Raw genomic sequence first — 24,476 nt, 5'->3', positions numbered from 1 at the left:
GCATGGAATGGTCTCCCTGGAAAGGTAGTGGCAGCAGAAAGAGTAGATAAGTTTGAATTGGGAATTAGATAGGTACCTGGAATTATTGGAGATAGATGGGTATAGGGATGTTCGATGGTCTGGTAGGTAGGTTATTTTGGTATACATAGTCGAGGCTCATGGAAGAGCTAGAATATAAGTACACTGAACAGATCAGAACACAACCGTCGAGAGAGGAGGAAACACCAACAGTAGAGTTGAACACCAAGACTTGTACAAACAATGGGTGTGGGGAGGAATGAGGGGCAAGAGACAAGATGGATATAGAAGGAAACTCTTTGGGAGGGTAGCGGGTGGGGGGAATTGGAAGCAGGAAGGACTGGGTTTGGGGTGGGGTTGATGCAGTGCTTAGCTTACGAGGCAGGCAGGCCGGACGGCAGTTTATTTCATATTTCCTTCGGTCTCTATTTAAAAGGCATGAATTTTCGATTCAAGTCAAAGTAACTTAATAGCAACGGCTAATGAATGCAGCCACCAATATGTGTCTATAAACATGAAACAGCACCAATACGTTTAAGGAAAAAAGTCTATAAACAACATGGCGGTGATAAATAAATAAATATTGCAGGTACCGTCTCTCTTCACCCCGCCCAGCGCCGGCGGGAACTGAGCATAAAACCCGCCCTGAACGGCCATATGGATGGGGACTGGATTTAGAGGCCGGCTCCATTTATAGTATAGACTAGCAACGAAACGTGTACACGTTTGTGTACATATACACTGTCACAACCTTAGCCAGCACTAAAAACATGGCAGCTAATCGTAGAGTTTAACCAGGATGAGAGTGATGAGAAGCTATTGCGCTCCGGTGAAAGTCCAATGCGGCACAGGTAATGTCTTACTTGCAAAATTTGAAGAGAATTTTTTCAAAGATGAGCACAGGCCCAGTGCTTCCCAGGATGGTGAGGGGCTGCCCACCAAACAAGGAGTATACCATTCCTGTCATGGAGGCTCCCAGCAGGGATTCAATGGCGCTCTGCATGCATGATGCCAGACAAAAACAAACAAACAAGATGTTGTGTATAGCAGAATACTTGCGAAATCCAAATAAAACAAAGGTGCATGGCCTTGACCTTGACCTTTGACTAAATTTGAAAAACCTTCACAAACATATGTAATACTACACATACATATAGATAAGCTGTGTAAGTTTCAATTTGACATATTGAAAGATTATTGAGGTATGGCAATAATAAAACCGCAAAAACTTCCATTTGATTATAATGGGGTGAAATTGTTATTAAGGAAACTATTGGCATGTCAAAACGGTCAAATCGATCGTCCTGATTTTTGGTAAACAATTTCAGTAACACAATACTGTACTGTATATGCAAATTGTGTTCAAATAGGATGGAAATTGATGATGGTTCCTTGATCTTTGACCTTTAACCTTTTGACCTCAAAAACAATATTGGCTTCAGTGACTCAATAATCAAACGCAGTTCAAATTTCAATCAAATCGAATGAAAATTGACATATGACCCTTTGACCTAAAAAAAACAATAGGCTTTTATATTTTGAATGGCGAACCAATGTCGGACCCAATATGCAACTTCTGTTCAAATTTCAAGTCAATTTGATGAAAATTGACGATTTTATGTGATCATGACCTTTTGTGACCTTTCATCCTTATGCTCTCAAAAAACAATAGGATTCTAGTTTTTTGGACTATCTCTACTAGGGTGGTTACGTTTCATGAACATCGGTCTGGAATTGCGACCTGTAGCTGATTGATATACAGACAGACAATCAGACAGACAGAATAACAGACCACACTGACCAATGTACTGCACTGTACTTGTGAATCTTCAATTTCACAAGTTAAAAAACACTAATCAATGCTCCCTGCTTGTAATTTGTTCAAGGCGCCAGCAATAACTCGCCTACTCTGACACCATGGGATTCTTAACGTCCACCAACGTCCACCAGGGCTGGCAGACAGATCCTATTGCTCATCAACATCCCTCCGATCGGATGGCACACAATGATGAATCGCCCTGCATGTCGAACACCAGGGTGAGTTTTTAACTGGGTCGAGATTCGACCCTCATGGTACAGCCCATTTATTCTGCCAGCCTCAAGGATAAGATAATGACCCACCAGTGGAGATGATCACTTGAAAATCTCTGGTGGGTAAAAATTGTGATGTTTTTAATGAACCGACCCCTTATCAAATCTACCATCTCTTTCTTCGCACGTCGTTTACATAACCACGTCATTCCTTTTCTTTCCTCTCAACTACACAAGTTATGTTTACTCCATGTCCTCCACAACTACTTGATGCTTCCCTTTCTCAATTTTCCTTCCCTTCCCTTTTACAACATACTTATGTTTTTAACTTTAGAATACTTATATTAATAGAATACATACTTATGTTTAACTTTTTCACACGTAACTTTTAACTTTAACCTTTTACAACATACTTTTTACAACAACATACTTAAACAACATATGTTTAACTTAATCAAGCTTGTATTATTTCTCTACTTGCTAGGCCACCGACTTAATGATCAAATATGATTACAAAAACAAGAACAACTTCAAGACATGTTTTTGATTACAGTAAAACTAGTTAAATATATTATATTCCAGTTCCCTCATTCATACGTGTTTACTTCCGAAGCCACTGGAATCAAATTTCAGTTATACATTACAGTAAAATGTCACATCATGTTGCCTAATCTAAAAAAAAAGAAGAGTATCAATGTAAGATAAGGGATCACAAAAGCAGGTGTGAACCAGAGTTTTTTCATTGTACTTGATTTGAATACAATTTGGTCAGCAGAGTTGCATTGTGACTTCACTTTACTCCTTGCGAATCAACCTCATTCCATCCCCGCATTGATCCGATAGCCCCACAGGATAGTGCGGAGCTAGAACACTTATATTCGAGCTTTTCTCGTCTGGGTTTGATTCCAACACAACAATTGGGGGCTTTGCTGGCGGGGTGTCACATCACAAACTGCTCCGTCCCTCAGTTGGATTTGAACTCGGGTGTTCCATCTGCTAGCATTAGTTGGTGTACCGGTATGTTAAAGATACCAATATGTGTGTGAATTGCGGAGAGCAGACGAGTTATTGCCGGCACCCTCACAAAATTTCAAACTCCTGCCAGCTTCAGTCAAATGTCAGGCCTGGAAAGCTGATTCGTGAAAGACTTGGGCCGAAAGCTTTCCCCAGGCAGCCCCAAAAAGAAGGTGGGAATAAGGATGGCCGTTAAAGTAGTATTAGTAGTTGTAGTCTTTCTCATAATCAATGCTGTAAGTGTTGTGCATCCTTACGATACGTTCTTCTGTGGCCTCTCCAAGCAAGCCTCCAAAGGTGATGACAGGGGACATGCAGGCACAGTAAAGGAACAAGAAGGAAGCGAGGCACTGCAAGTTGAGCCCATCACGATAATCACTCAAGTACCACGGAGCCTTGCGCTTCACATCCTGAACCAATCCACCAAAAATCCTGCCCAAAAAATAAAGGTTGCGTTTTCTTCACTCAATAGAACATTTCACCAACATCCTACATGCAACTTACTAGAATAATTAGGACATTTATGTCATTCGTTAATTGTGGCAAATCACAATGTTGTGAAAAAGTAGAAACACAAGCTCCTTCACCATGACTGAATTATCCTATTTCGAAGTAATGCACATTATTAAAGCTATCATCATAATATATTTAACAAGAAAGATGTCGTGCAGAGCACAATACTTGTGAAATCTGTTAGGGGGACTGGAAAGCAATGTCGTTTTTCAAAGAGAAATACACAGCTTAAAAAACGACATTACTTTCCAGTGCACCTAGTATATATAAACAATGGTTGCCATGGAAACAGCAATTTGGGAATTTAGAAAATTAGAACTATCAAGTGTTTTACATGATTGCCTTTGATGCAAAACAAATTTGGCTGATGCATTTTTCAAATTTTGGCCTTATTGGTGTTTTGCATGTTTTGGATGGCCTTAACCTTGTCCGAGCGTAAAAGTGGATTTAAAGGGTCAAAGTGGTCTAAAGGGTGTAAAGGTCGAAAGGGTGAAAAAGTCTAAAGGTTCTAAGGTGGTAAAAGAGTTGGTAAGCTCATCCAAGTGCATGGCAATCGCTTGCTTCAGCTCTCCCGGTACAGCAGTGCCTCCAACTTCAGACTCATCTTCGATCCCGCTCACGCACTCGTCCAGTAGCGAAACGTTCGCGAAGTTGTCGTTCTCTGTTCGCCGCCTCCACAATGGTAACTTCTTTCAGAAAGCGCTCAACTTTTCTTCAGATTCGATGACATTCACTCCACCACTCTGCATCTGGCAATTGAGATGATTGAGTGCGTGAAGATGTCAGGCAAGTACGCCACGGCGAGGATGAACTCTGACTCTTGGAAGTGCGTTGCATGGCAATGCTGGTGTTCTTGCAAAAACAGGGCTAATTCTACACGCAAGGCAAAAACACGGCTCACTACCTTCCCTCGTGATAACCATCAAACGTTAGAGTGGTAGAGAAGGACTTCAAATTCAGAGCCGATTTCATTGCACAGCTCTTTGAAGATGCGATGATTCAGAGCACAGCTTCGCACGTAATTCACAGTTTCAACGACGATTTTCAGAACATTGGCCAGTTTTGGAGGCAGGGTTTTTGATGCCAGCGCGTGTCTGTGCAGGGCGCAGTGCGTGACGTGATGTGTGGTGCATCGGCCTTCACCAGCGCTCCAAAACCGGAGTTGCATCCCAGCATGGCTGGAGCTCTGTCCGAGCAAACTGCAGACCCCAACCATGTTCCACGAGAGGCCGTTGCTTCTGAAGAAGTCGTCCACAAGCTTCTTCAGGTCAGCTGCCTTCGTCGTTGTTGTGAGAGGCTTGCAGAACAGAAAGTCTTCCTTGATCTCATCTCCTTTGACATAACGCATAAATAAGATGAGCTGGCTCAAATTCGAAACGTTGGTGGTCTCGTCGAGTTGAAGGCTGAATTTCGTCGGGCTCGTGACTAAATCTGCAACTACCTGGGTGAGGATGTCGTCGCTCATGTCGTCGATTCTGCATCTGATGGTGTCATTTGCGAGTGGAACGAGAGACAACTTGTTTTCAGCAGCTTTTCCCAGCATGATGTTGGCCATCTTCAACGCGGCCGGTTTGATGAGTGTCTCGCTAACGCTGTGCAGTTTGCCCTGCTTTTTGCGATCAGGTACGCAACTTCATACGACGTTGGTGAGGATCGGTTTGTCAATTGGAACGAAGCCGAGAGTGGGCAAGGTAGCACTTGCGTCAAATCGGACTCTCTTCAATTTGAATTCACCCAGCGTTGCGTCTTTGTACTGCCCCTCACCGTGCAGTTTTTTGAAGTGTTCCCGTAGTTTTGCTGGTGCTCGGCTGGAGTTCCTGAACTTGACATTGCAAAGCATGCATTGAGGACGCTGACTTCCGTCCCATTCCGTCAAACACGTGAACCTGTACCGCACGTAATCCTCCGACCACTTCCTTTTTTTGCTTGACATACTGCAAGAAAAAAAAAGAAGTAACAAACTGATCTTAATTGAGTTCGGGCAAATAATTATATGACAAAAATTAAAAAAGGAACATACTTAAATATAATCAGTACCCCTCTGAAAACTGAGAAATTTTAACGAAGAAAACATAACTTATAGTTACGATGATTTATTATCTACTCAACTCTATGTCACTTCAAATCCCATTATAATATTACATAGAAAACTGCGAATTGTTAGTTTTGAATTGCGACCAAAGGAGTTATATCACCTCCACCTAATTTTCTGAGTAATTCAATCATATTTTATAATCACCATCCACTTTTGACTTTAATATAACTCTGAACCCGCCCTGCATATCCACAAACATTTCCAACTTACTTTTCAATTAATCAGTAACTCCAAAATAAGGCGCGACCAATGACGCACGGCACACGGCAAGCTAATCGAGACTATTCACTGGAATTTCCGAACACCTGCAAAGTCCAAAATCCAGTAAGTAAGTAAGCAAGTAAGCACCATCAACAGAATAATTAGCAAGTTGCTCATTGATTCAACTTACTACAGTCAGTGTGAAACAACTTATCTTAAACACAGACCAGAGAAACCATGAATGGGATGGGAATACAATTACAAATAACATTTCCATTCGTTCGTAACATATACACAAAGAATTAAGTTAAGCACCCCCCCCCGTTTTTTTACAACCTCGCACATTACAAGTTTGTTGTCGTCAAAACAGTGTAATATACCCATGATATTGCTATATTTTCTGGAGAAGTGATATTATGGTCACATAAAAACATAACAATCATGCCGTTTTCAATATTTTATTCTGAATAATTTAAGGTGAAATTTTTTGGGAATTTTAGGCATATTTTCACCTCAATTTAAGTATGGAGCTATAGGTCCATCACGGACAGTGTGGATGACGTTTATGTTTTCTAACGTACAGTCATTGTTCTGAGAAGACCTCTAGCGATCTTTGCGTCAATAACGTGTGTAGGACCCACGTGATCGGATCACTGACTCAACCCTACGTCTCATAGACCCTGTAAGCCGTCGTATGCGTTGCTGTGGCAGGTTGTTCCATTCCCGATGTAATGCACGTTCCAATTCATCCAGATTGGCTATTGGAGGGACCATCTTCGCAATTTGTCGTCCCAACATGTCCCAAACGTGCTCGAGGGGGTTCAACCTGCCACAGCAACGCATACGACGGCTTACAGGGTCTATGAGACGTAGGGTTGAGTCAGTGATCCGATCACGTGGATCCTACACACGTTATTGACGCAAAGATCGCTAGAGGTCTTCTCAGAACAATGACTGTACGTTAGAAAACATAAACGTCATCCACACTGTCCGTGATGGACCTATAGCTCCATACTTAAATTGAGGTGAAAATATGCCTAAAATTCCCAAAAAATTTCACCTTAAATTATTCAGAATAAAATATTGAAAACGGCATGATTGTTATGTTTTTATGTGACCATAATATCACTTCTCCAGAAAATATAGCAATATCATGGGTATATTACACTGTTTTGACGACAACAAACTTGTAATGTGCGAGGTTGTAAAAAAACGGGGGGGGTGCTTAACTTAATTCTTTGTGTATACATAGCAAAATAATAATAATATTAATAATAAGCGTAATTACACATAGATTCAAAATTGATCAAAAAAAAAAAAATTGCAATGCGTTTCGGAGGACCTCCGCCGAACCCCTGAGACTGGCTCACTGAACTCCTGGGGTTCGGTCGAACCCAGGTTAAGAACCATGGGTCTAAAATGTTCTATAGGGTTCGAAGAGGTCTAAGGGGGAATAAAGGTATAAATGTCTAAAAGCTACATTCCAATAGTTTGTAATTAATAGATGTAGTCATGGTCCAGTAATACATATTAATAGACGTACTGACAGTCCAACTCATGCACAAAAAGTACGTACTTGATAGACATACTCACATGGGTCGACTGAGGGTTCACCTCGATGAGGGTTCACTGTCCGCCCATGTTTTTCGGTTTTGTAAACATTATATATCAAGTGAATTGGATGAAAATGTATTAATGTGACCTTGACCTTTTGACCTCAAACAATAGGCTTCTTGCTTCTGACTACTTATACCAGGTGATCACGTTTCGTGAAGATCGGAGTAAAAATGTGACCTGAAAGCGATTGGCATACAGACAGATAGACAGACAGACAGAATAACAGACCAGATCAACCAATATACTTGTGAATCGTTGATTTCTTGTCATTGGTCATCGTCAAGCCAGTCAAGCCAGACAGTCAAGAGAGTCACACCAGAAGCCAGTCATTGTACATAGCGAAGGTTGTTTTCATTTTTTTTTGAATGAAATAACAAAAATGGTGGTACTCACTTTGGACATTCTTCGCTAGGACAACTATATCAATGATGAATTTGAGGAAGGAAATAAAAACAAAAGAATACAACAATAGTTCTGGTGCTGTAGCAGCAGGGGGTCCTTCATTTATGGAGCATGGCGTCGTTTGTAAGGCACATGAAGCCAGCAGCCCCTTCTCATAGCATTTACTTGCAGTTGTTAAAGACTGCATGGTACTTTTCAAAAAAGTAGGTCACCATAAGCTGGTATTCCATAGAGAAATTTGAAATTCCTGCCTCATCCCATTAGTCTGCAGCATTTGTTTTAATCCTTCCTGGTCAGTACATTCTCTCAGTTTCATATAGATTGTATTTGGATGGTTCTCTGGTTGAGAATCACAAGGTCGTGCAAGTACACCGAGGGCCTGCCTTCCTTCTGGGGATGCAAGTCCACCAGGGGGCGCTGCAATCCTGCAATGGCATGAACTGATAACTGGATTTCATTGTGATGATTTCTTATGAGTGAAATGGTTGATGATGTAATTACCCCTACCCCTCCCCACACCTCCCTCGCAAATGTAACACAAAATACCGGGTGAAGCAATTGGTTCACCATGTCTGCCTGTCTGACAGACATCAGTCGATGATCGAGGAACTACTTCATTTCAATTGAATTATATATTTTAAAGACTCTAGAGAACACAAATTGGGACACGGAACACCAGAACACAAATTGGAAGCAGTATTTGGCTCTGAATTTGGCAAATCGTACAACGTCTCTCGCCTGGTCAAGCATACGCCCCGAATGTGCATGAGCACAGCATGGTAAAGCATCACTTCAGTCTCTGTCAGTCTGCCATCCAAACAAATTGATAACCATTCCAAACAGGAAAGTTATTGTTTTTGGACATGAGCAACAGACACGAAGAACTAATTTAACGTGTTAAATAAGCTGGTGAAATAGAGCGTGCGCTAATGGTGGTACACTTCCAATTAAAGGTGTTTCTTTTTTATAGACTTTAAAACTTTTATTTTATTTCATTTAAATTATATATTTGAACACTGTAGAGCACAACTCACATTGTTTGCACTTCAAAAGAACCTACAGTTTAGTATTAATTAATAGGCAAACATTTACGCCAACTTGATCATTCAAATTTGCTGCGTGCAAATGGACAAAAAAGGACAAATGCAAAAAGGACAAATGCGTGCAAAAGGACAAAAATGGCGGTGCCTAGTGATACAACCACAGAGCTAACTTCATCCCAAAGATCCGTTTGTTTAGTGCATCCTTTTCTCAAATATCGTCCTAAAATCGTCAGTTTCTTCAAGAATAGTTGGCAGAAGTTTTAGCTCTGGATTGTTCTGTTAGTGTGAAGCGTCACATACCCCCCTCGTAATGATGACAGCCATTTTTATACTATACTAAGTGTACATAAATCAAAATGTATCTCACGTACCCCATGATGAACCCCATGGGATCACTTACCTACTGGAGGTCCATGGACCCTGGTTCAGAACCGCTGCTCTATTACGTCACCGAGTATGGCTTGATGATAAACAGTAAAAATGGACCCTGGCACATAACACAGCTCACCATGAAGAAGAGCAGCAGTCTACATAAACCAAGATTTGTCTAGGCAAGTTGAGGCTGTCCCAGACATGTTGAGGCTTTGGACACCAAAGCATCCCTATCTCCTGCAAGCGGCTTATTAAGGTTTGTCAAATTGATATTGACAGAAAAGGCATAGACAGACATCATTATAAGGCAGGGAATTAAAGGAAGGAGCACATTGGGGTTAGATATCAGAAGATGTATGGAGAAAATCAAAGAGAGAGACATTTGTGAAGATGCTGCGATCGCATTGTGTGTGCTCTTCCATTCAAGCAATTTACCTACTTGGGAACAACAACACTATTTGAAGTTCGGTGGGCAGAGCTCCTGGCTAAGTGGGTCCCGCTAAATAGAACATTCTTGTTTGGATTGTGCTGCTCCTAAGGCATTTCCCACCTCCAATCTGGCCAATCCTCACACTAGGGATTTCCCGCAGTGAAGCATACAGTAGACGATGCGAAACCAAATTGGGACGCCTTGCACAGACGCTAAACAAAGCAGTTTTCCAGCATCTCTGCACTGAAATGACTTGATCTTGTGGTATTGTTTCATCATCGAGTTCACAATTGCATTTGTGGTATAATTGGTGCAACTGCCTCAACTACTTACTATACCATCCAGCCAACCATACAATGCTGCAACAAATTTGAGTTATAACTGCCCTAATGCTCACTGAACCAAATACCAATACAACATCTCAATGTGCTCACATGCTGTGACTGGTGCCCTGGCTTCCTGACTCAAGAGACTGGGCTCACACATTTGGTGAACTGGTGCTTCTGTGTATATGTCTAGAATCGGTTTATATTAGAATGGGTTTAAGATAATATAGTTAGTTTTGCTAAAGCATGAAAATTCGAAATAACGTTAGTTTTCTATTATTAACAATAGTGGGTGTTGGTTAGCCTGGTGTTGGCTTAGTGGTTAGGGTGCCGGCTTGGGATCCTAGGATCGTGGGTTCGAATCCCGGTCGATCGCTGAATTAACGACCAGGGGGCTTGACTCAGCCTATCATCCTTCCAAGGTCGGCAAATTGAGTACCAGCTTGCTGGGATGAATGATCACGGTGTGTAACCCGATTTAGAATAGGTACACCATATCCCTGCACATCATAAGAGGCAACCAAGGGTTGGCGTCAGGAAGGGCATCCGGCCATAAAAACATTGCCTCAAACGGAACCATGATTGCCATGGGGCCCGCAAGGCTAATCCCCACTCTAGCGGGAGAAAATGGCCTTAAAACGATCATTCATATTTATATAGTGGGGTCACCCGTGGGAATCCCACAGGCAAGGAGGTGTACCGTTGCGATCGGTGCAGTAGTTTTTGCGGTACCAGGGTCAATAACGTTAGGCGGGAGTCCAAACCTCAAAATGCTGGAGACCAAAGCTGAAATTGGAAAAACAATATAGCCTATTTGACTCCAGGGGGTCCCAGGATTACCCACCCAAATTTTGTTGCGATCGGTTCAGCCGTTTTTGCGGTACCTGGGAACGGATGGACGGACAGACAGACGGACGGACATTTGGTGAATTAAAGTAAGATTGTAGCAGAAGTTCTGTTTCCCTAGAATTTGGTAAAACAGCCTGTTCACACCAACCACTCAGAATCCGAGCCATAACCGGCTCAATGACACAGGTGTTATCGCCGCCTTCTTCGACAGGATCATCCAATTGCATCCTATGCGGGGTCACGATCCCTGATCACAAAACAATATTTGTAACAATTTATAATTTTTCATTGGTAACAAGCAGATCAGAGTCTAGAATCAAAGACCTCAATAATTAGTAAAATTGCAGCTGTTTCAATTTACCAAGTTAACTTTCTATTTGTAAATTAAGTGTAGTGTATAAATTCTAGTAAAGTTAAAAGCTCAGTAAATAACTGTTTATTGGCAAATTAACAGCATAGGAAAGAAAAGAGTGCCGATCACATACACACAACGTATGGTTAGTGTCCTGCATTACTCACTGGCCTGTTCTCTGCAGCTCAGGGCCGACCTCATGGGGCTCATACTCTGGTTCAGACACAGGTGCTGCCCCATTAGCAACACTTGGTATCTTGCGTTTTTCCTGGAATGCAGAGTAGTATAGGTGCAAATGACGAGTTATGCTGATGTGACAACTGTTCGGGTTTATGAACAATTAACATGTGGTTTATTGATGTCTGCAGCTTGATTTTTGGAATTGCCAAAATTTGTAGCACACCACCCCTCACCCCATCACTGTCTTTAACAATGAATTATAAAAGCAGTACCTGCGATGGAATATTTTTTGGGGGTTCAATGCGGATAGAGGGATCCCATTCTCCTGGGGGAAGTACCGTCACCAGATCCAAAAATTCATCAATTCCTGCAAGCAGGTCACTGCGATCTTTGGCCTTGTAGGCAACGTCATGGAAAATCTGCATGGGTCAAAATATGACACGCCTGCTGCATAATCGTGGACTATTTCTGGTTAAACTATGAATACACAATCTTCTCTTTAATACAGTGGGAATCCATGTATCTTTCATAAACTGAAAAACGCCACCAAATAATTCAGGAAGGACAAATTGCACATGAACAATGCCATCGAAGATAAAATAATGTGTCAACAAAAATAACGAGAGTAAAAAAAGAACAAAACAAGTACGGATACATTCAAAGTACACCGCTCCCCATGCCAAATAAATACCATATCCTCCAGTGCGTGACATTTCTCGGACGCCTTTGGCGCCCGGCAATGCCACCGTGCAGCACATAGAGACAGTATTTGGAGGGAGAGATGTACAACAATTGATTGATTAATTGCGTAATTAAATAAATAATAATGGTACAACAATTAATTTCTTAATCAATTGGCGAATAGCATACCTGAACCACCAGTGTTTCATCCGAAGCTGTAACTTTTTGAAAAATAAATAAATAATTAAAGAATAATAAAAATAAATAAATAATTGATTAGTTGATTAATCAATACATAATGAATCGAGTAATCAATAAATAAAAAAACATAATTTATAGCCAAATCACTTGGTCACTGTCGTGTCCAAATATCAGCTTCGTAGCTCAAAGGATGGCTGAGATATCGCCCGGACAAACAAACAAACAAGAAAGAAAACAAACAAGAAATAAATAAACCGGAGTGAAAACTGAGTACTCCCTTTCAGCACGCGTCATCACCGGGACCCCTTAGGTGCCCAGCGGTGATGTCATGCAGCGCCTGGAGATAAAATAGGGAAGGAGCGGTGTACAATAAAATGCCAGCAAAGAAGAGAGAGATCTCCACAAGTCAATACCATAGACCACTACTCAAAAGCTGCAGTGTGCAATGGCCATGTGCAGTTGAAAAATACTGCATCAACACCAGCTTATAGAATGTCCACTTTGGACTTAAGGCCCTTATCAGGAGTGTAAAACCAGCTGAAGGAGAACATATGAATTTAATTGGTCAGCTAACTGTATACCTGAGAAGCACACCGACAGCAAAGGCAGCAAAACAGGAATATATTTCAGAGCTCGTCATGATTGGTAAGCGATTGCTTGTGCACACCTCATACTCACCGTGCATTAGTTTGGGGCGAGTATTTTGTTGCACACCTTTTTTTTTTCTAAACGTAGTCAAGACTCGTAGAAGAGGTAGTACACTGAACAGATCAGAACACAACCGGACAAAATGAACAAGAGACAGAGAGAGACAGAGACAGAGACAGAGACAGAGAGAGAGAGAGAGGGAGAGAGAGAGAGAGAGAGAGAGAAAGATGGGGGAGGGGGTTGGGGACACCAACAGCAGAGTTGACGAACAAGTTCGAGTGAGACTTGGGTGTGGGAAGGACTGGGGGCAGGGAAAGATGCATGGGTTTGGATTGAGGATTATCTGAGATGGTGGTGAACAGCCGTCTTGAATATCTGGAGAGAAGAATGAGATTGAAGAGAATGTGAAAAAAGAGGAATGTTGATTCCACAGGTGGGAAAAAAGAGGAACTCCTCCATCAATTTCTTTGTTGTTCCTTATTTCTTTGGCCTTTAGAAGATAGTTAGTCAAGTTTATGCCTTTGTCGCCCTGCGTTATTCTGTAAACGTAATTTCATCATCAAAGACCTCATTATTTGGATATAAAATATATAATTTATAGTATTCCTGAAGTAGAATTAAATAATGATGCCATTGTGCACATGAAGTGTATACCTTGCTGGATCTGGTGCCATGCCCGGATTGACGTCTTGACGGTACTGAGTGGCTGTGAATCGATACATTTTAAATCCATTCTCTAATCGATTGGTTCATTGAATGGCACATCATTCTGCCATTTTTAAACGAACGATGAGGTACCATGTGTGGTAATCTTCATTCTGATGAAGCAGCACTTACGTGGAAGGAAGGAAGTTCCTGCTCCATGTGTGTGTGTGTTTGGTTCCATGTGTGTGTGTTTGGCTCCATGTGTGTGTGTTTGGCTCCATGTGTGTGTGTGTTTGGCTCCATGTGTGTGTGTTTGGCTCCATGTGTGTGTGTTTGGCTCCATGTGTGTGTGTTTGGCTCCATGTGTGTGTGTTTGGCTCCATGTGTGTGTGTGTTTGGCTCCATGTGTGTGTGTGTTTGGCTCCATGTGTGTGTGTTTGGCTCCATGTGTGTGTGTTTGGCTCCATGTGTGTGTGTTTGGCTCCATGTGTGTGTGTTTGGCTCCATGTGTGTGTGTTTGGCTCCATGTGTGTGTGTGTTTGGCTCCATGTGTGTGTGTTTGGCTCCATGTGTGTGTGTGTTTGGCTCCATGTGTGTGTGTTTGGCTCCATGTGTGTGTGTTTGGCTCCATGTGTGTGTGTGTTTGGCTCCATGTGTGTGTGTGTTTGGCTCCATGTGTGTGTGTGTTTGGCTCCATGTGTGTGTGTTTGGCTCCATGTGTGTGTGTTTGGCTCCATGTGTGTGTGTTTGGCTCCATGTGTGTGTGTTTGGCTCCATGTGTGTGTGTTTGGCTCCATGTGTGTGTGTTTGGCTCCATGTGTGTGTGTTTGGCTCCATGTGTGTGTGTTTGGCTCCATGTGTGTGTGTTTGGCTCCATGTGTGTGTGTTTGGCTCCATGTGTGTGTGTGTTTGGCTCCATGTGTGTGTGTGTTTGGCTCCATGTGTGTGTGTTTGGCTCCAGGTGTGTGTGTTTGGCTCCATGTGTGTGTGTTTGGTTCCATGTTGTGTGAAACAACATATGCTTTGAGATGTTGGGATCACGTGAGACCTTGAAAGAGCACGCCACACCTATGGTCTGACGAATAAAGCAGTTATCTTACAGACTCACTGGCGCAGCGAGGGGGCGGCGGGGGGGGGGGGCGAAAGGGGCGGTCGCCCCAAAGGGCACTTTTGGGGGGCTGTAACAAACTGCACGTAAAATGTGCCCCATTTTGCTCGGGGGGGGGTGAGGGGGGGGCGAATACTGTCAGTCTGCCTTTGAAATGTGAAAAATTCAATGTAACGGACACTTTGATGTACGCCTGGAGCGTATGACATCAATACGTACTCCGCCAGGAAGTAGGGTACAGTCAGAGCGATCACGTTTTTCTTTGTACTCGCGGCTGTTTCTAAAGCAATAGGTTGCTTTACATGAATCGGGTGCATTTTGAAAGGTATGGTGTTTCTCTTTGTGATCGTGGAAGCAAAATGAATTTGATAACACGCGATTTCCGAGCTGTTCGCCATATTACTCGAAACAAGCTTTACAAAGTACCAAGCCAATTTTTTCTCCCCGTCACACAACGATTGCGAGCTGTTTGTAAAGAACTAGGGCATTGCCCGTACTATATCTATATCTAAAATTATATCCCCCCCCTCTATTTACATGAAATGGTTTGGTCCAAAGCGAACGGCTTCCGGAGTTTGGTAAAGAAATCGCCATCGCGTGCACAAACGCGCAGGAAAGCGAATGAATCGCAAATTCGTTTTTATTAGTTTAAAAACATAGTTTAACGCCAACATAGTTTGCAAACGTGAAATAAATGAATACGCTCTCAAATGTGCCATCCGAGGCAGAGTGTGTCCGCCACGTTCGGCACACGCGATAGTTCGCTGCTCTCTGATTGGTTGAATCGTTTTTTGGACATAGCTCGGTAAGTAATTGTCCGATTAATATGAAACCTTGAAAAGGCACATCCTCGGGTCCCCAGCAATATACCTGGCAAGTTAAAAGTATATCGGACCCGTGGTTGTCGAGAAACAGCGGTCACAGACAAACAAACGTACAAACAGAGATTACTGGAATTATAGATAGATAATGTTTTTGCACATCTGCTTGAAACATATAAAATGCAAGGTTGTTATTTAAATTTGTTTATTGAATTTCGTCCTAAATAAGGATGAAAGCTACTCAAGGTTTTTGGGTTGTACATAGTACAGTATAACTACAATAATTGGTAACCTGCACTCTGCACTGTATTCAATCTGCCAATGCAGATAACCAAAAAATTGCCGATATCTGCCTGTTCTGATTACCGGTTCTGATATGGGCCCAACAATAGTATATATTATAGAAACAGTCGTGGCCAAAAAATTTGGCACCCTTGCACTTTATTCAAATAACTCACAATTTTCTCTAAAAAGAAGTTGACATTGACAAAAGTATTTGGTCTCCACAATTCCTTATTTCACTGTTAATATTAGAGAACCTTTGTTTTTTTTATTCAGAACTTAATATATCCTTTTAAATCAGAAAAATAAGAAGAAATGGCATCGACAAAATTATTGACACCCACGACTTAATATTTTGGCCTTTGAACAAAATAACTGTAGTCAAGCGCTTCCTATAGCCATGAATGAGCTTCCGACACCTCTATACTGGCAGTTTGGCCCACTCTTCTTGTGCAAACTGCTCCAGCTTTCCCAGATTTGAAGGGTGCCTTCTCTCAACTGCTGTTTTCAGATCTCCCAACAGGTGTTCAATGGGATTTCGATCTGGACTCATTTCTGGCCACTTCAGAACAGTCCAGCGTTTTGTGTTGAACCATTCCTGGGTGCTTTTTGAAGTGTGTTTGGGGTCATTTTCCTGCTGCAAGACCCTTGACCTTCGACGAAGACCCAGCTTTCAGACACTTGGTTCAACATTGCGCTCCAAAATGCCTTGGTAATCTCCTGATTTCATGATGCCATGCGCACATTCAAGGCACCGAGTGCCAAAGGCAGCACAGCAACCACAAAACATCACTAACACTCCCCCATGTGTGACTGTGGGAAAGGTGTTCTTTTCTTTGAAGCCTTCATTTTGTTTTCTGTTGATATAGAGATGATGTGGTTTACAAAACAACTCTAATTTGTTCTCATGTGTCCACAGGACATTCTCCCAGAAGGATTTTGGCATATTACCTCCACCACCAAAGGTGATGAAGGTTATGTTTTCACCACTGTCTGTCCGTTTGTTACTTGGCGTTAAAAAATTTTTTTTGCAAGTATGTTGATCACTCCGGTTTGTGTGTGTGTGTTTTGTGTGTGTTTGTGTGTTTGTCTGTACGCTCACTTATACTTGCCTACAGGTCACAATGTTAAACAGATCTTGAGGTTCTGATATGATTTACATATCGGGTAACTGAATTCAACCACTAAATATTTTTGAGATCAGCATAGACTAAAAGGTCAACATAGGCCAAAGGTCAGCCACTTTTTCTGAATTTCTAAAATCCTCAATTTTCATCCGATTGACTTGAAATTTGAATAGGATTTACATATCGGTTAACTCAATTCAACCAACAACTATTTTGAGGTAAACATAGCTCACAAGGTTAACATAGGCCAAAGTCACAACATAGGTCACCACTTTTTTTCAAATTTCTAAAATCCTCAATTTTCATCCGATTGACTTGAAATTTGAATTGGATTTTCAAATCAGCAAACTGAATTCAACCACCAACTATTTTTGAGATCAGCATAGGTCAAGAGAGGTCAACATAGGCCAAAGGTCAACAACAATTTCAAATTTCTAAAATCCTCAATTTTCATCCGATTGACTTGAAATTTGAATGGGATTTTCATAATAGCTAACTGAATTCAACCACCAACTATTTTTTTGATCAACATAGGTTACAAGGTCAACATAGGCCAAAGGTCAACCACTTTTTTCTAATTTCTAAAATCCTCAATTTTCATCCGATTGACTTGAAATTTGATTATAATTTTCATATCAGCCCACAGAATTCAACCACAAAGTATTTATGAGATCAACATCGGCCAAAAGGTCAACACAGGCCAAATTTCTAAAATTGTCAATTTTCATCAAATTAACTTAAACTTTGTAGGCGATTTGCATATCAGGTCACTGAATTCAACCACTAATTATTTTTGAGGTCAAAAGGATGCTCTACTGAGTGCCATTCTACTTTGTTCTCTTTTGCCAAGTGTCGCTCGATGAGTGATTTTTCATCTGTCTGTCTGTTTGTGAACAAAATATCTCAAAAAGTTGTGGACGGATTCGGACGAAATTTGGCAGAGGTATTGCGTATGTGACAATGACAAAATGATTAGATTTTGGTGAAGATACGGATTTGGATCCGGCTACTATAATTTTTTAAAGTGATTCCTCACCATTGGGAGATGGGAGCGAAAACTATACATAGCAGGATATCTCAAAAAGTTGTGGACGGATTTGGGCGAAATTTGGTGGACCGGTTGGGTGTCTGACAAGGACGATACGATTCGATTTTGATGAAGATCTGAATATCGATTCGGATATGAGAATTATTTAATTTCTTAAGTGATTATTCACTCTTGGGAGATAGGGCCATAAACGATACATAGCGGGATATCCTAAAAGGTTATGGATGGATTTGGACGAACCTTGTTGGACAAGTCGTGTTTGTGACAAGGAAGAATCGATGCAATTTTGGTGAAGATCCGGATCCAGATCCAGCTAGTAGAATTTTTTCAGGTGATTCTTCACCATCGAGTGATATGGCCAACCAGGCGGAGGTATGTTGTCTACTGAGTGCCATTCTAGTTCAGGTGTGTTTTGGGTCTCTTTCGTAGCAGTGGGATCCTCCTGGGTCTCCTACCATAGAACCCCCTTTCATTGAGTTAGCGACGAATTGGTGCGAGTTGAAACTGTCGTACCTTGTGTCTGAAGGTCAGCTTGAATCTGTTTGGCAGTTGATCGAGGTGCTTTCTCCACCATTCGAACAATCCTTCGCTGCAATCTTCAACCAAGTTTTGTCTTGCGGCCAAGTCCAGGGAGGTTGGCTACAATGCCATGAGCCTTTAGCTTCCTCATAACATTGCGTATGGTGGACACAGGAACATCAAGATCTCTGGAGATGGACTTGTTTCCTTGAGATTGTCCATGCTTGGCTACAATCTTGTGTCTGACCTAATCAGACAATTCTCTGGTTTTATTTTGTCCATGCTCATTGTGGTACACACAGTGACACAAAACAGCCGAATGACTCCTTTTCTCTATTCAAACTGGTTGAATGAGTGATTTTTATATTGCAGGCACCTGCATCTCACCACAGGTGAGTTCAATTCCAAAGTAAAAGAGAATCACCTGCTTGAAATCTAATTATTTCAAACAACTTCTAAAAGGTGCCAATAATATTGTCCGAGCCATTTTAGGATTTCTGTGTGGAATAAGCTAAGATTTAGTAATTTTTTCAGCTGTTTTTGTTTTGTTCCACTGCAAACCAAAGAAATACATTTGTGGATACCAAAAGAGTTTTAAATTTCAACAATTTTCTGCAAGAAATGGTGCATTATTTGAAAAAAATGCAAGGGTGGCAAATTTTTTGGCCACGACTGTATAAGATGCTACATATTAAGAGGACTCGAGAAGTATCAGTTTACAGGTGACATTAATTATTTGCCCATAAGCCAATATTGAAAGATAAAAAGGCTCCTTTGGCTGGTGTCAAATGTGTGTGTGATCCTCCAACATAAACTATGCCAAATTTATATACAGCCCTGTGTACCATGCACAAAACATTCACTGTGGAGTTTAAAGATCCCAAGGTGTCTTTTTCAAGAGTAAGCCATTGTGTGAGGCATTCTGGCCAAGTTCTATGTTCTTACCCCCCCCCACCTTTTAGAGGCCATTTTTCCCCGCAAAGCGGGGGTTGGCCTTTTTCGGGGACCGTGGTTGTTGTTGTTTTTCGGTCCCCTTTTGAAGCAATGTTTTACGGCCGGATGCCCTTCCTGCCGCCAACCCTTTTTGTCGCCTTTTTACGACAAGCAGGGAATTACCAGTGAACTGGTACTCAATTTGCCGACCTCGGGAGGATGACAGGCTGAGTCAACCCCCTGGCGTTAATTCAGCGATCGACCGGGATTCGAACCCAGGATCCTTGGAGCCTAAGCTGGCACCCTAGCCGCTAGCCCAACACCAGGCTATGTTCTATGTTCTTACCTATGTTATATGTTCTTACCTATGTTCCATGTTCTAAGTTCTTACCCTGACCCATAACACTTACAATGAAATGGTGATGTGTCCACGGTTTGTTATCAACATTAAACATTCACTACTTGTTGCGAAACCCCAGTGAGTGTAAAATAATGCTCAATGCGCTGTTGGAAAAAAAAATAGGACCACGGTACCTGCAGCTTATCTGGGCCCTTGCCTAATGTTGTAACCCAAATTTGGTAGCATTCTGCCTGGTGGGTCTGGCGAAAAAGATTTTTGAAGGAATTTACTAAGTCCGCTATTTTGACACAATTCTGGCCACGTGACTGGAACGAGCTTTGCAATCCCCATTACCAGTCAGAAGCGGATTCTTGCTGCCAAATTTCAGCTGGATCGGCCCAGCAGTTTGTCCAGAAAAGTCAAAATATGCGACGGATGGTGCACGATGACAATACCTTATCTGGAATTCAAATTCCAGAGAAGCTAAAAACATGGGCATGCATGCCTTGATGTTGATACATTGATATAATTCCAAGATGTGATAAATAAACTCTTCTTGGGAATACGTTATGGTACATTATGTTCATATGAACCAAGGTAAAGGCTGAAAGTAAACTAAGATAGAGTGCAGCAACAGACTAACCTCATCAGACATGAGAGTAGCAATAGAGCGTCCAATCTCGTGGTACTGTTGAACCCTTCCTGGAGGACCGAGTAGGATGAAGAGAAATCTGAAAGGCATAACATAACAATTATTTTAATAAAATTTTTTGCATCCTCGTTCAGAAAACTAAGGTGCTGTTATTATTCTTTCTATCCATTGTGTATAATCTAGTGAAAAAGAATACAGTCCCGACATTATACAGCATGAGGGGCTATATTTGGTAACGTGGGTAACGTTGTAACGTGAGTAACATTGTAACATGAGTAATAATATGCATACACATCAGTTACAAGAAGCTCAATGAAGCCTGTTGCCATTTGGTGATATGTGATTGAGTCTTTAAACTGCTTAGTTAAATTCTCAACATGTACATGGCAGCACAAGACATTACCTCGAAGATTACCCATGCTACATTCTGCTCAGCATCAGATATTTTAATCCAGTATAATCCATTTCAAGTAACCTTATCCACCATCTTGAAGGGCAAATTAGGGTTACCATATTTGAACTTTATACAATGTGCGCTGAGTGGGTTCATCAAAAATGTAGTGGTTTGAGAGGGTCATTATCCAGTGTGGCAGCTACATTCAAGTGTAAGGTGTGCACAGAGGGAGCTGCAGATGGAGGAAATGTTGAGTTGGATCTTGGAGACTGTGTGAAGCTGGAAGGTGTGAAAACATTTTGTTACCTAGGAGACATGCTGAATGGAGAAGGTGGATCAGACTTGGCAACGGTTGCTCGAGTGAGATGTGCATGGAAGAAGTTTCGGGAACTGAATGGCGTGCTGACGAGGAGGGGAGTGTCGTTGAAGTTGAAGGGAAAGGTGTGTGCTGCATGTGTGAGAAGTGTTATGATTTATGGGAGCGAGACATGGGTAATGAACGTAGAGCAGCAACGAAGGCTGGAAAGGGTGGAAATGCGAATGGTTCGGTGGATGTGTGGAGTATCGTTGAGAGAGAGGAAGACAAATGATGAATTGCGAAAGATGATGGGAATAGAGCCTGTGATGGATGCTGTGAAGAGAAACAGTTTGAGATGGTTTGGTCATGTGTTGAGGAAGGATGAAAGTGACTGGTTGAGAAGAGTGATGGAAATGAATGTTGAAGGAAGTAGAGGACGGGGAAGACCGAGAAAGACTTGGCTAAAGATCGTCGAAGAAGAAATGCGGGCTGGGGGGTTAACAAGGAGAGATGCAGAAAATAGGGCAAATGGAGAAGATCGTCATGGGGACCGCAGGGCTAACCCCCGCTCTTGCAGGGAAAATGGCCTTAAAATGCCTGTTGTTGTTGTTGTTGTTGTATATTTGAACTTTCAATAAAGAGGACACTTCGGGGAGGGACACTCCTGAAAAGAGCTTCTTTTACATATTGAGTAATCAATATGGCAGTCTGATTAGGTGTGTTGAGGACCTCGATTAATTTTGACGGCAAACCGCCATTCTTCCAGTTGAAATAATGAATTATTACTTTATTTGCCACAGAGACGTACAAGCCAGCTCCACATATCAAGCACTCAGGTTCGCATTATTCTCAGCCACTTTGAAAACACGGGAATTTTGTCTTTAGTTCTGCAGTAAATAGAACGCGCTCTTAAACATGCCCCCGCTGATGTGTAAAAGTATCTTTGTTATTGAAACACTTGTGTTTAGTTTTGAATCTGCATTAGATAATCACTCTTGGGCGATTGGCGATTAACTTTGAACGGATGATCATCGCACGATTAGCGATTCTATACGTGTCTAACTCTGAATCGAATCGCCTTTTGTAAATTTGGCCCGAAATGGCGAAAAAAGTAACTTGATTAACGCTAGAATTGCCCAAAACCATTATTTATTGGGACTTGCTCTCCTTGATTAGAAGAAAGCTTTTGATCACATTGACCATCAATGTATTTTTGAAGTACTTGAGGGATTCAGATGTGGTTCTATCGTTATCGCTTATATTAAACTGCTTTATAACAATATTTATTGCCAGAAACTTCTCTACCTTCACAGGTACAACAAACGAGTTAAGGAACAGTTTGGTTATGACTGGGTAGGGTGGGTAGAGAGAGTGAGGGGTTTGGACACAAGATTTGGAAGCAAACACAGAATTGAGGCATTCAGCCTTCTTATGAGCAGAGTGGTACCACTTGAGGAGAGGGAAGGGATGGAAGGGAGCATACTCCAGAGACAGACTTAACAAGATGCCAGCAGGTTTTTGAAACATAGGGGCAATACCCCTGGAGCTCACCTGGTAGAATAAACAGTCTACTGCACTGACTAAAGGTATTTCAAACCAATTTCAATGCTTGCTAGAAGACAGGGCAGCATCTAGAATCATAATAACATAACCATAAGACTTTAAACAAACAAACAAAAAAATACTTATTTTGGGGGGCAACTGCCCGCCCCTCCCCCAACCCCATATACCTCCCCAGACCCCAATTTTTCTAATGCCTTGAAAAACATTGGTGCATCACGGGTGATGAAGGTTATGGTGAAGTTTCATCGAAATTGCGAGTGTCGGTTCTGAGAAGAAAGCAAATACCTATTTTGGAGGGGCAACCCCCCCGTAAATACCCAAAGGAGCAGATATTTTTTAATGCCGTGAACAAACTTTGGTATTTCACGGGTGGTGAAGGTTGTGGTGAAGTTTCATCGGAATTGTATGTGTAGTTTCAGAGAAGAAAGCAATTACCTATTTTTGTGGGGTCAAACCCGGACCCACTTTGACCCCCCGTAGACGCCCCTAGACCTCGATTTTTTCAATGCCGTGAACAAACTTTAGTCACAACACAACAAGTATCATTTGTGCCAAGTTTGGTCACAATCCCTTCAGCAGTTTCGGAGAAGTTGCAAGTGTTTACAGACTGATGGACTGACGGACAGACGACGCGCCATCGCATAAGCTCCCCTGAACTTCGTTGCAGGTTTGAAATCCTAAAAATGAGACAAGTTTGAATGTTAATTCTTGTGGTTGGACAGATGTTGTTTTCTGGCTCTCCTGAGAGTGGACACACATACCTTGTGGCCTTTGTGGAATGATCTTAGATTGCCTTAGGTCTGGTTTGCTTTCCCAGGCAAGTTGTTTCAAAGTAACTGCTTCACCACAGGATTTAGTGTACCATGGATCAATATTACATCAATATTACATCAATATTACATGTGACCTGTTGCAACAGACTGGGAGACTAGATTATGACCGTGCTCTGTTTTTGATTCATATTTCTAAACTTGATATACGTCTCTCCTCTTTGGGTTTTATCAGGGTGTATTGAACACATGGCAAGGGTAGGATAACTGAAGATTATAAGAAATGCAGAGAGAGAGAAAGAGAAAGAGAGCAGTTTTCTGTGGGAAATTCCCCAGGTTTATTTCAGGGGTGGTATATACAGAAGACCAGTCCTGAAAGGAGATTGCTGCTTGCAGTCCCTGACAGTCTGCCTGATTGAACTGTCAGACTCAGTGGGGCTGACTCGGCTCTCTGAGAATAGAAAGAGAGATGCAGTCTTATCTGTGAATCTCAGAATAGCCTGTCTTATCATGGAAGAGTCTTAGTTATTAATAGGTCAGTGGCATCTACCCTATGGCACAGATTTTCAGTGCTGTATCCTCCAGCAGCATTTTCCAGAAGTGCTTTGTGTTTTCGTTTTTGTGTTCTTGGAATCGAAAACACTGGCTGTGATGAGAGGTTGCCAGTTTGCCAATTATTGAGGGAGGACAAGGCTTGGTTTATGTAAAGTGCCAGTTAATGGCCTTTCGGCTGTTGATTGCTCTGCACATGCTATGTACGTGCCCATCTCCACCATGGGTCAATATTACATGTGACCTGTTGCAACAGACTGGGAGACTAGATTATGACCGTGCTCTGTTTTTGATTCATCTTTCTAAACTTGATATACGTCTCTCCTCTTTGGGTTTTATCAGGGTGTATTGAACACATGGCAAGCCTTGATGAGAACAAGAGCCACACATTCCCACACAAAGCACATGTTCCTTGTACAGCCTTTCTTTTACAACCCCTACCTTAATGGAA

The 24,476-nt window shown here is 41.8% G+C and overlaps 1 protein-coding gene across 1 annotated transcript in view; it reads right to left on the bottom strand.

The window, feature by feature from the left end:
• Positions 1-24,476, bottom strand: part of LOC137434247 (sodium bicarbonate cotransporter 3-like) — a 218,013-nt gene that overhangs the window by 86,400 nt on the left and 107,137 nt on the right. The window contains exons 8-12 of the mRNA XM_078785324.1: positions 20,440-20,527; positions 11,716-11,862; positions 11,431-11,531; positions 3,321-3,495; positions 882-1,015 (exon numbers count right to left, since the gene is read on the bottom strand). Of these exons, the coding sequence (XP_078641450.1) occupies positions 882-1,015; positions 3,321-3,495; positions 11,431-11,531; positions 11,716-11,862; positions 20,440-20,527 (645 nt within the window). The remainder of the gene's footprint in view (positions 1-881; positions 1,016-3,320; positions 3,496-11,430; positions 11,532-11,715; positions 11,863-20,439; positions 20,528-24,476) is intronic.

The sequence above is a fragment of the Myxine glutinosa genome, chromosome 10 (assembly GCF_964187855.1).
Source record: "Myxine glutinosa chromosome 10, kmMyxGlut1.1, whole genome shotgun sequence".
NCBI classification, from domain to species: Eukaryota; Metazoa; Chordata; class Myxini; order Myxiniformes; family Myxinidae; genus Myxine; species Myxine glutinosa.
The sequence above is the reverse complement of the archived record's forward strand: the minus strand, read 5'-3'. Positions and strand labels throughout refer to the sequence as shown.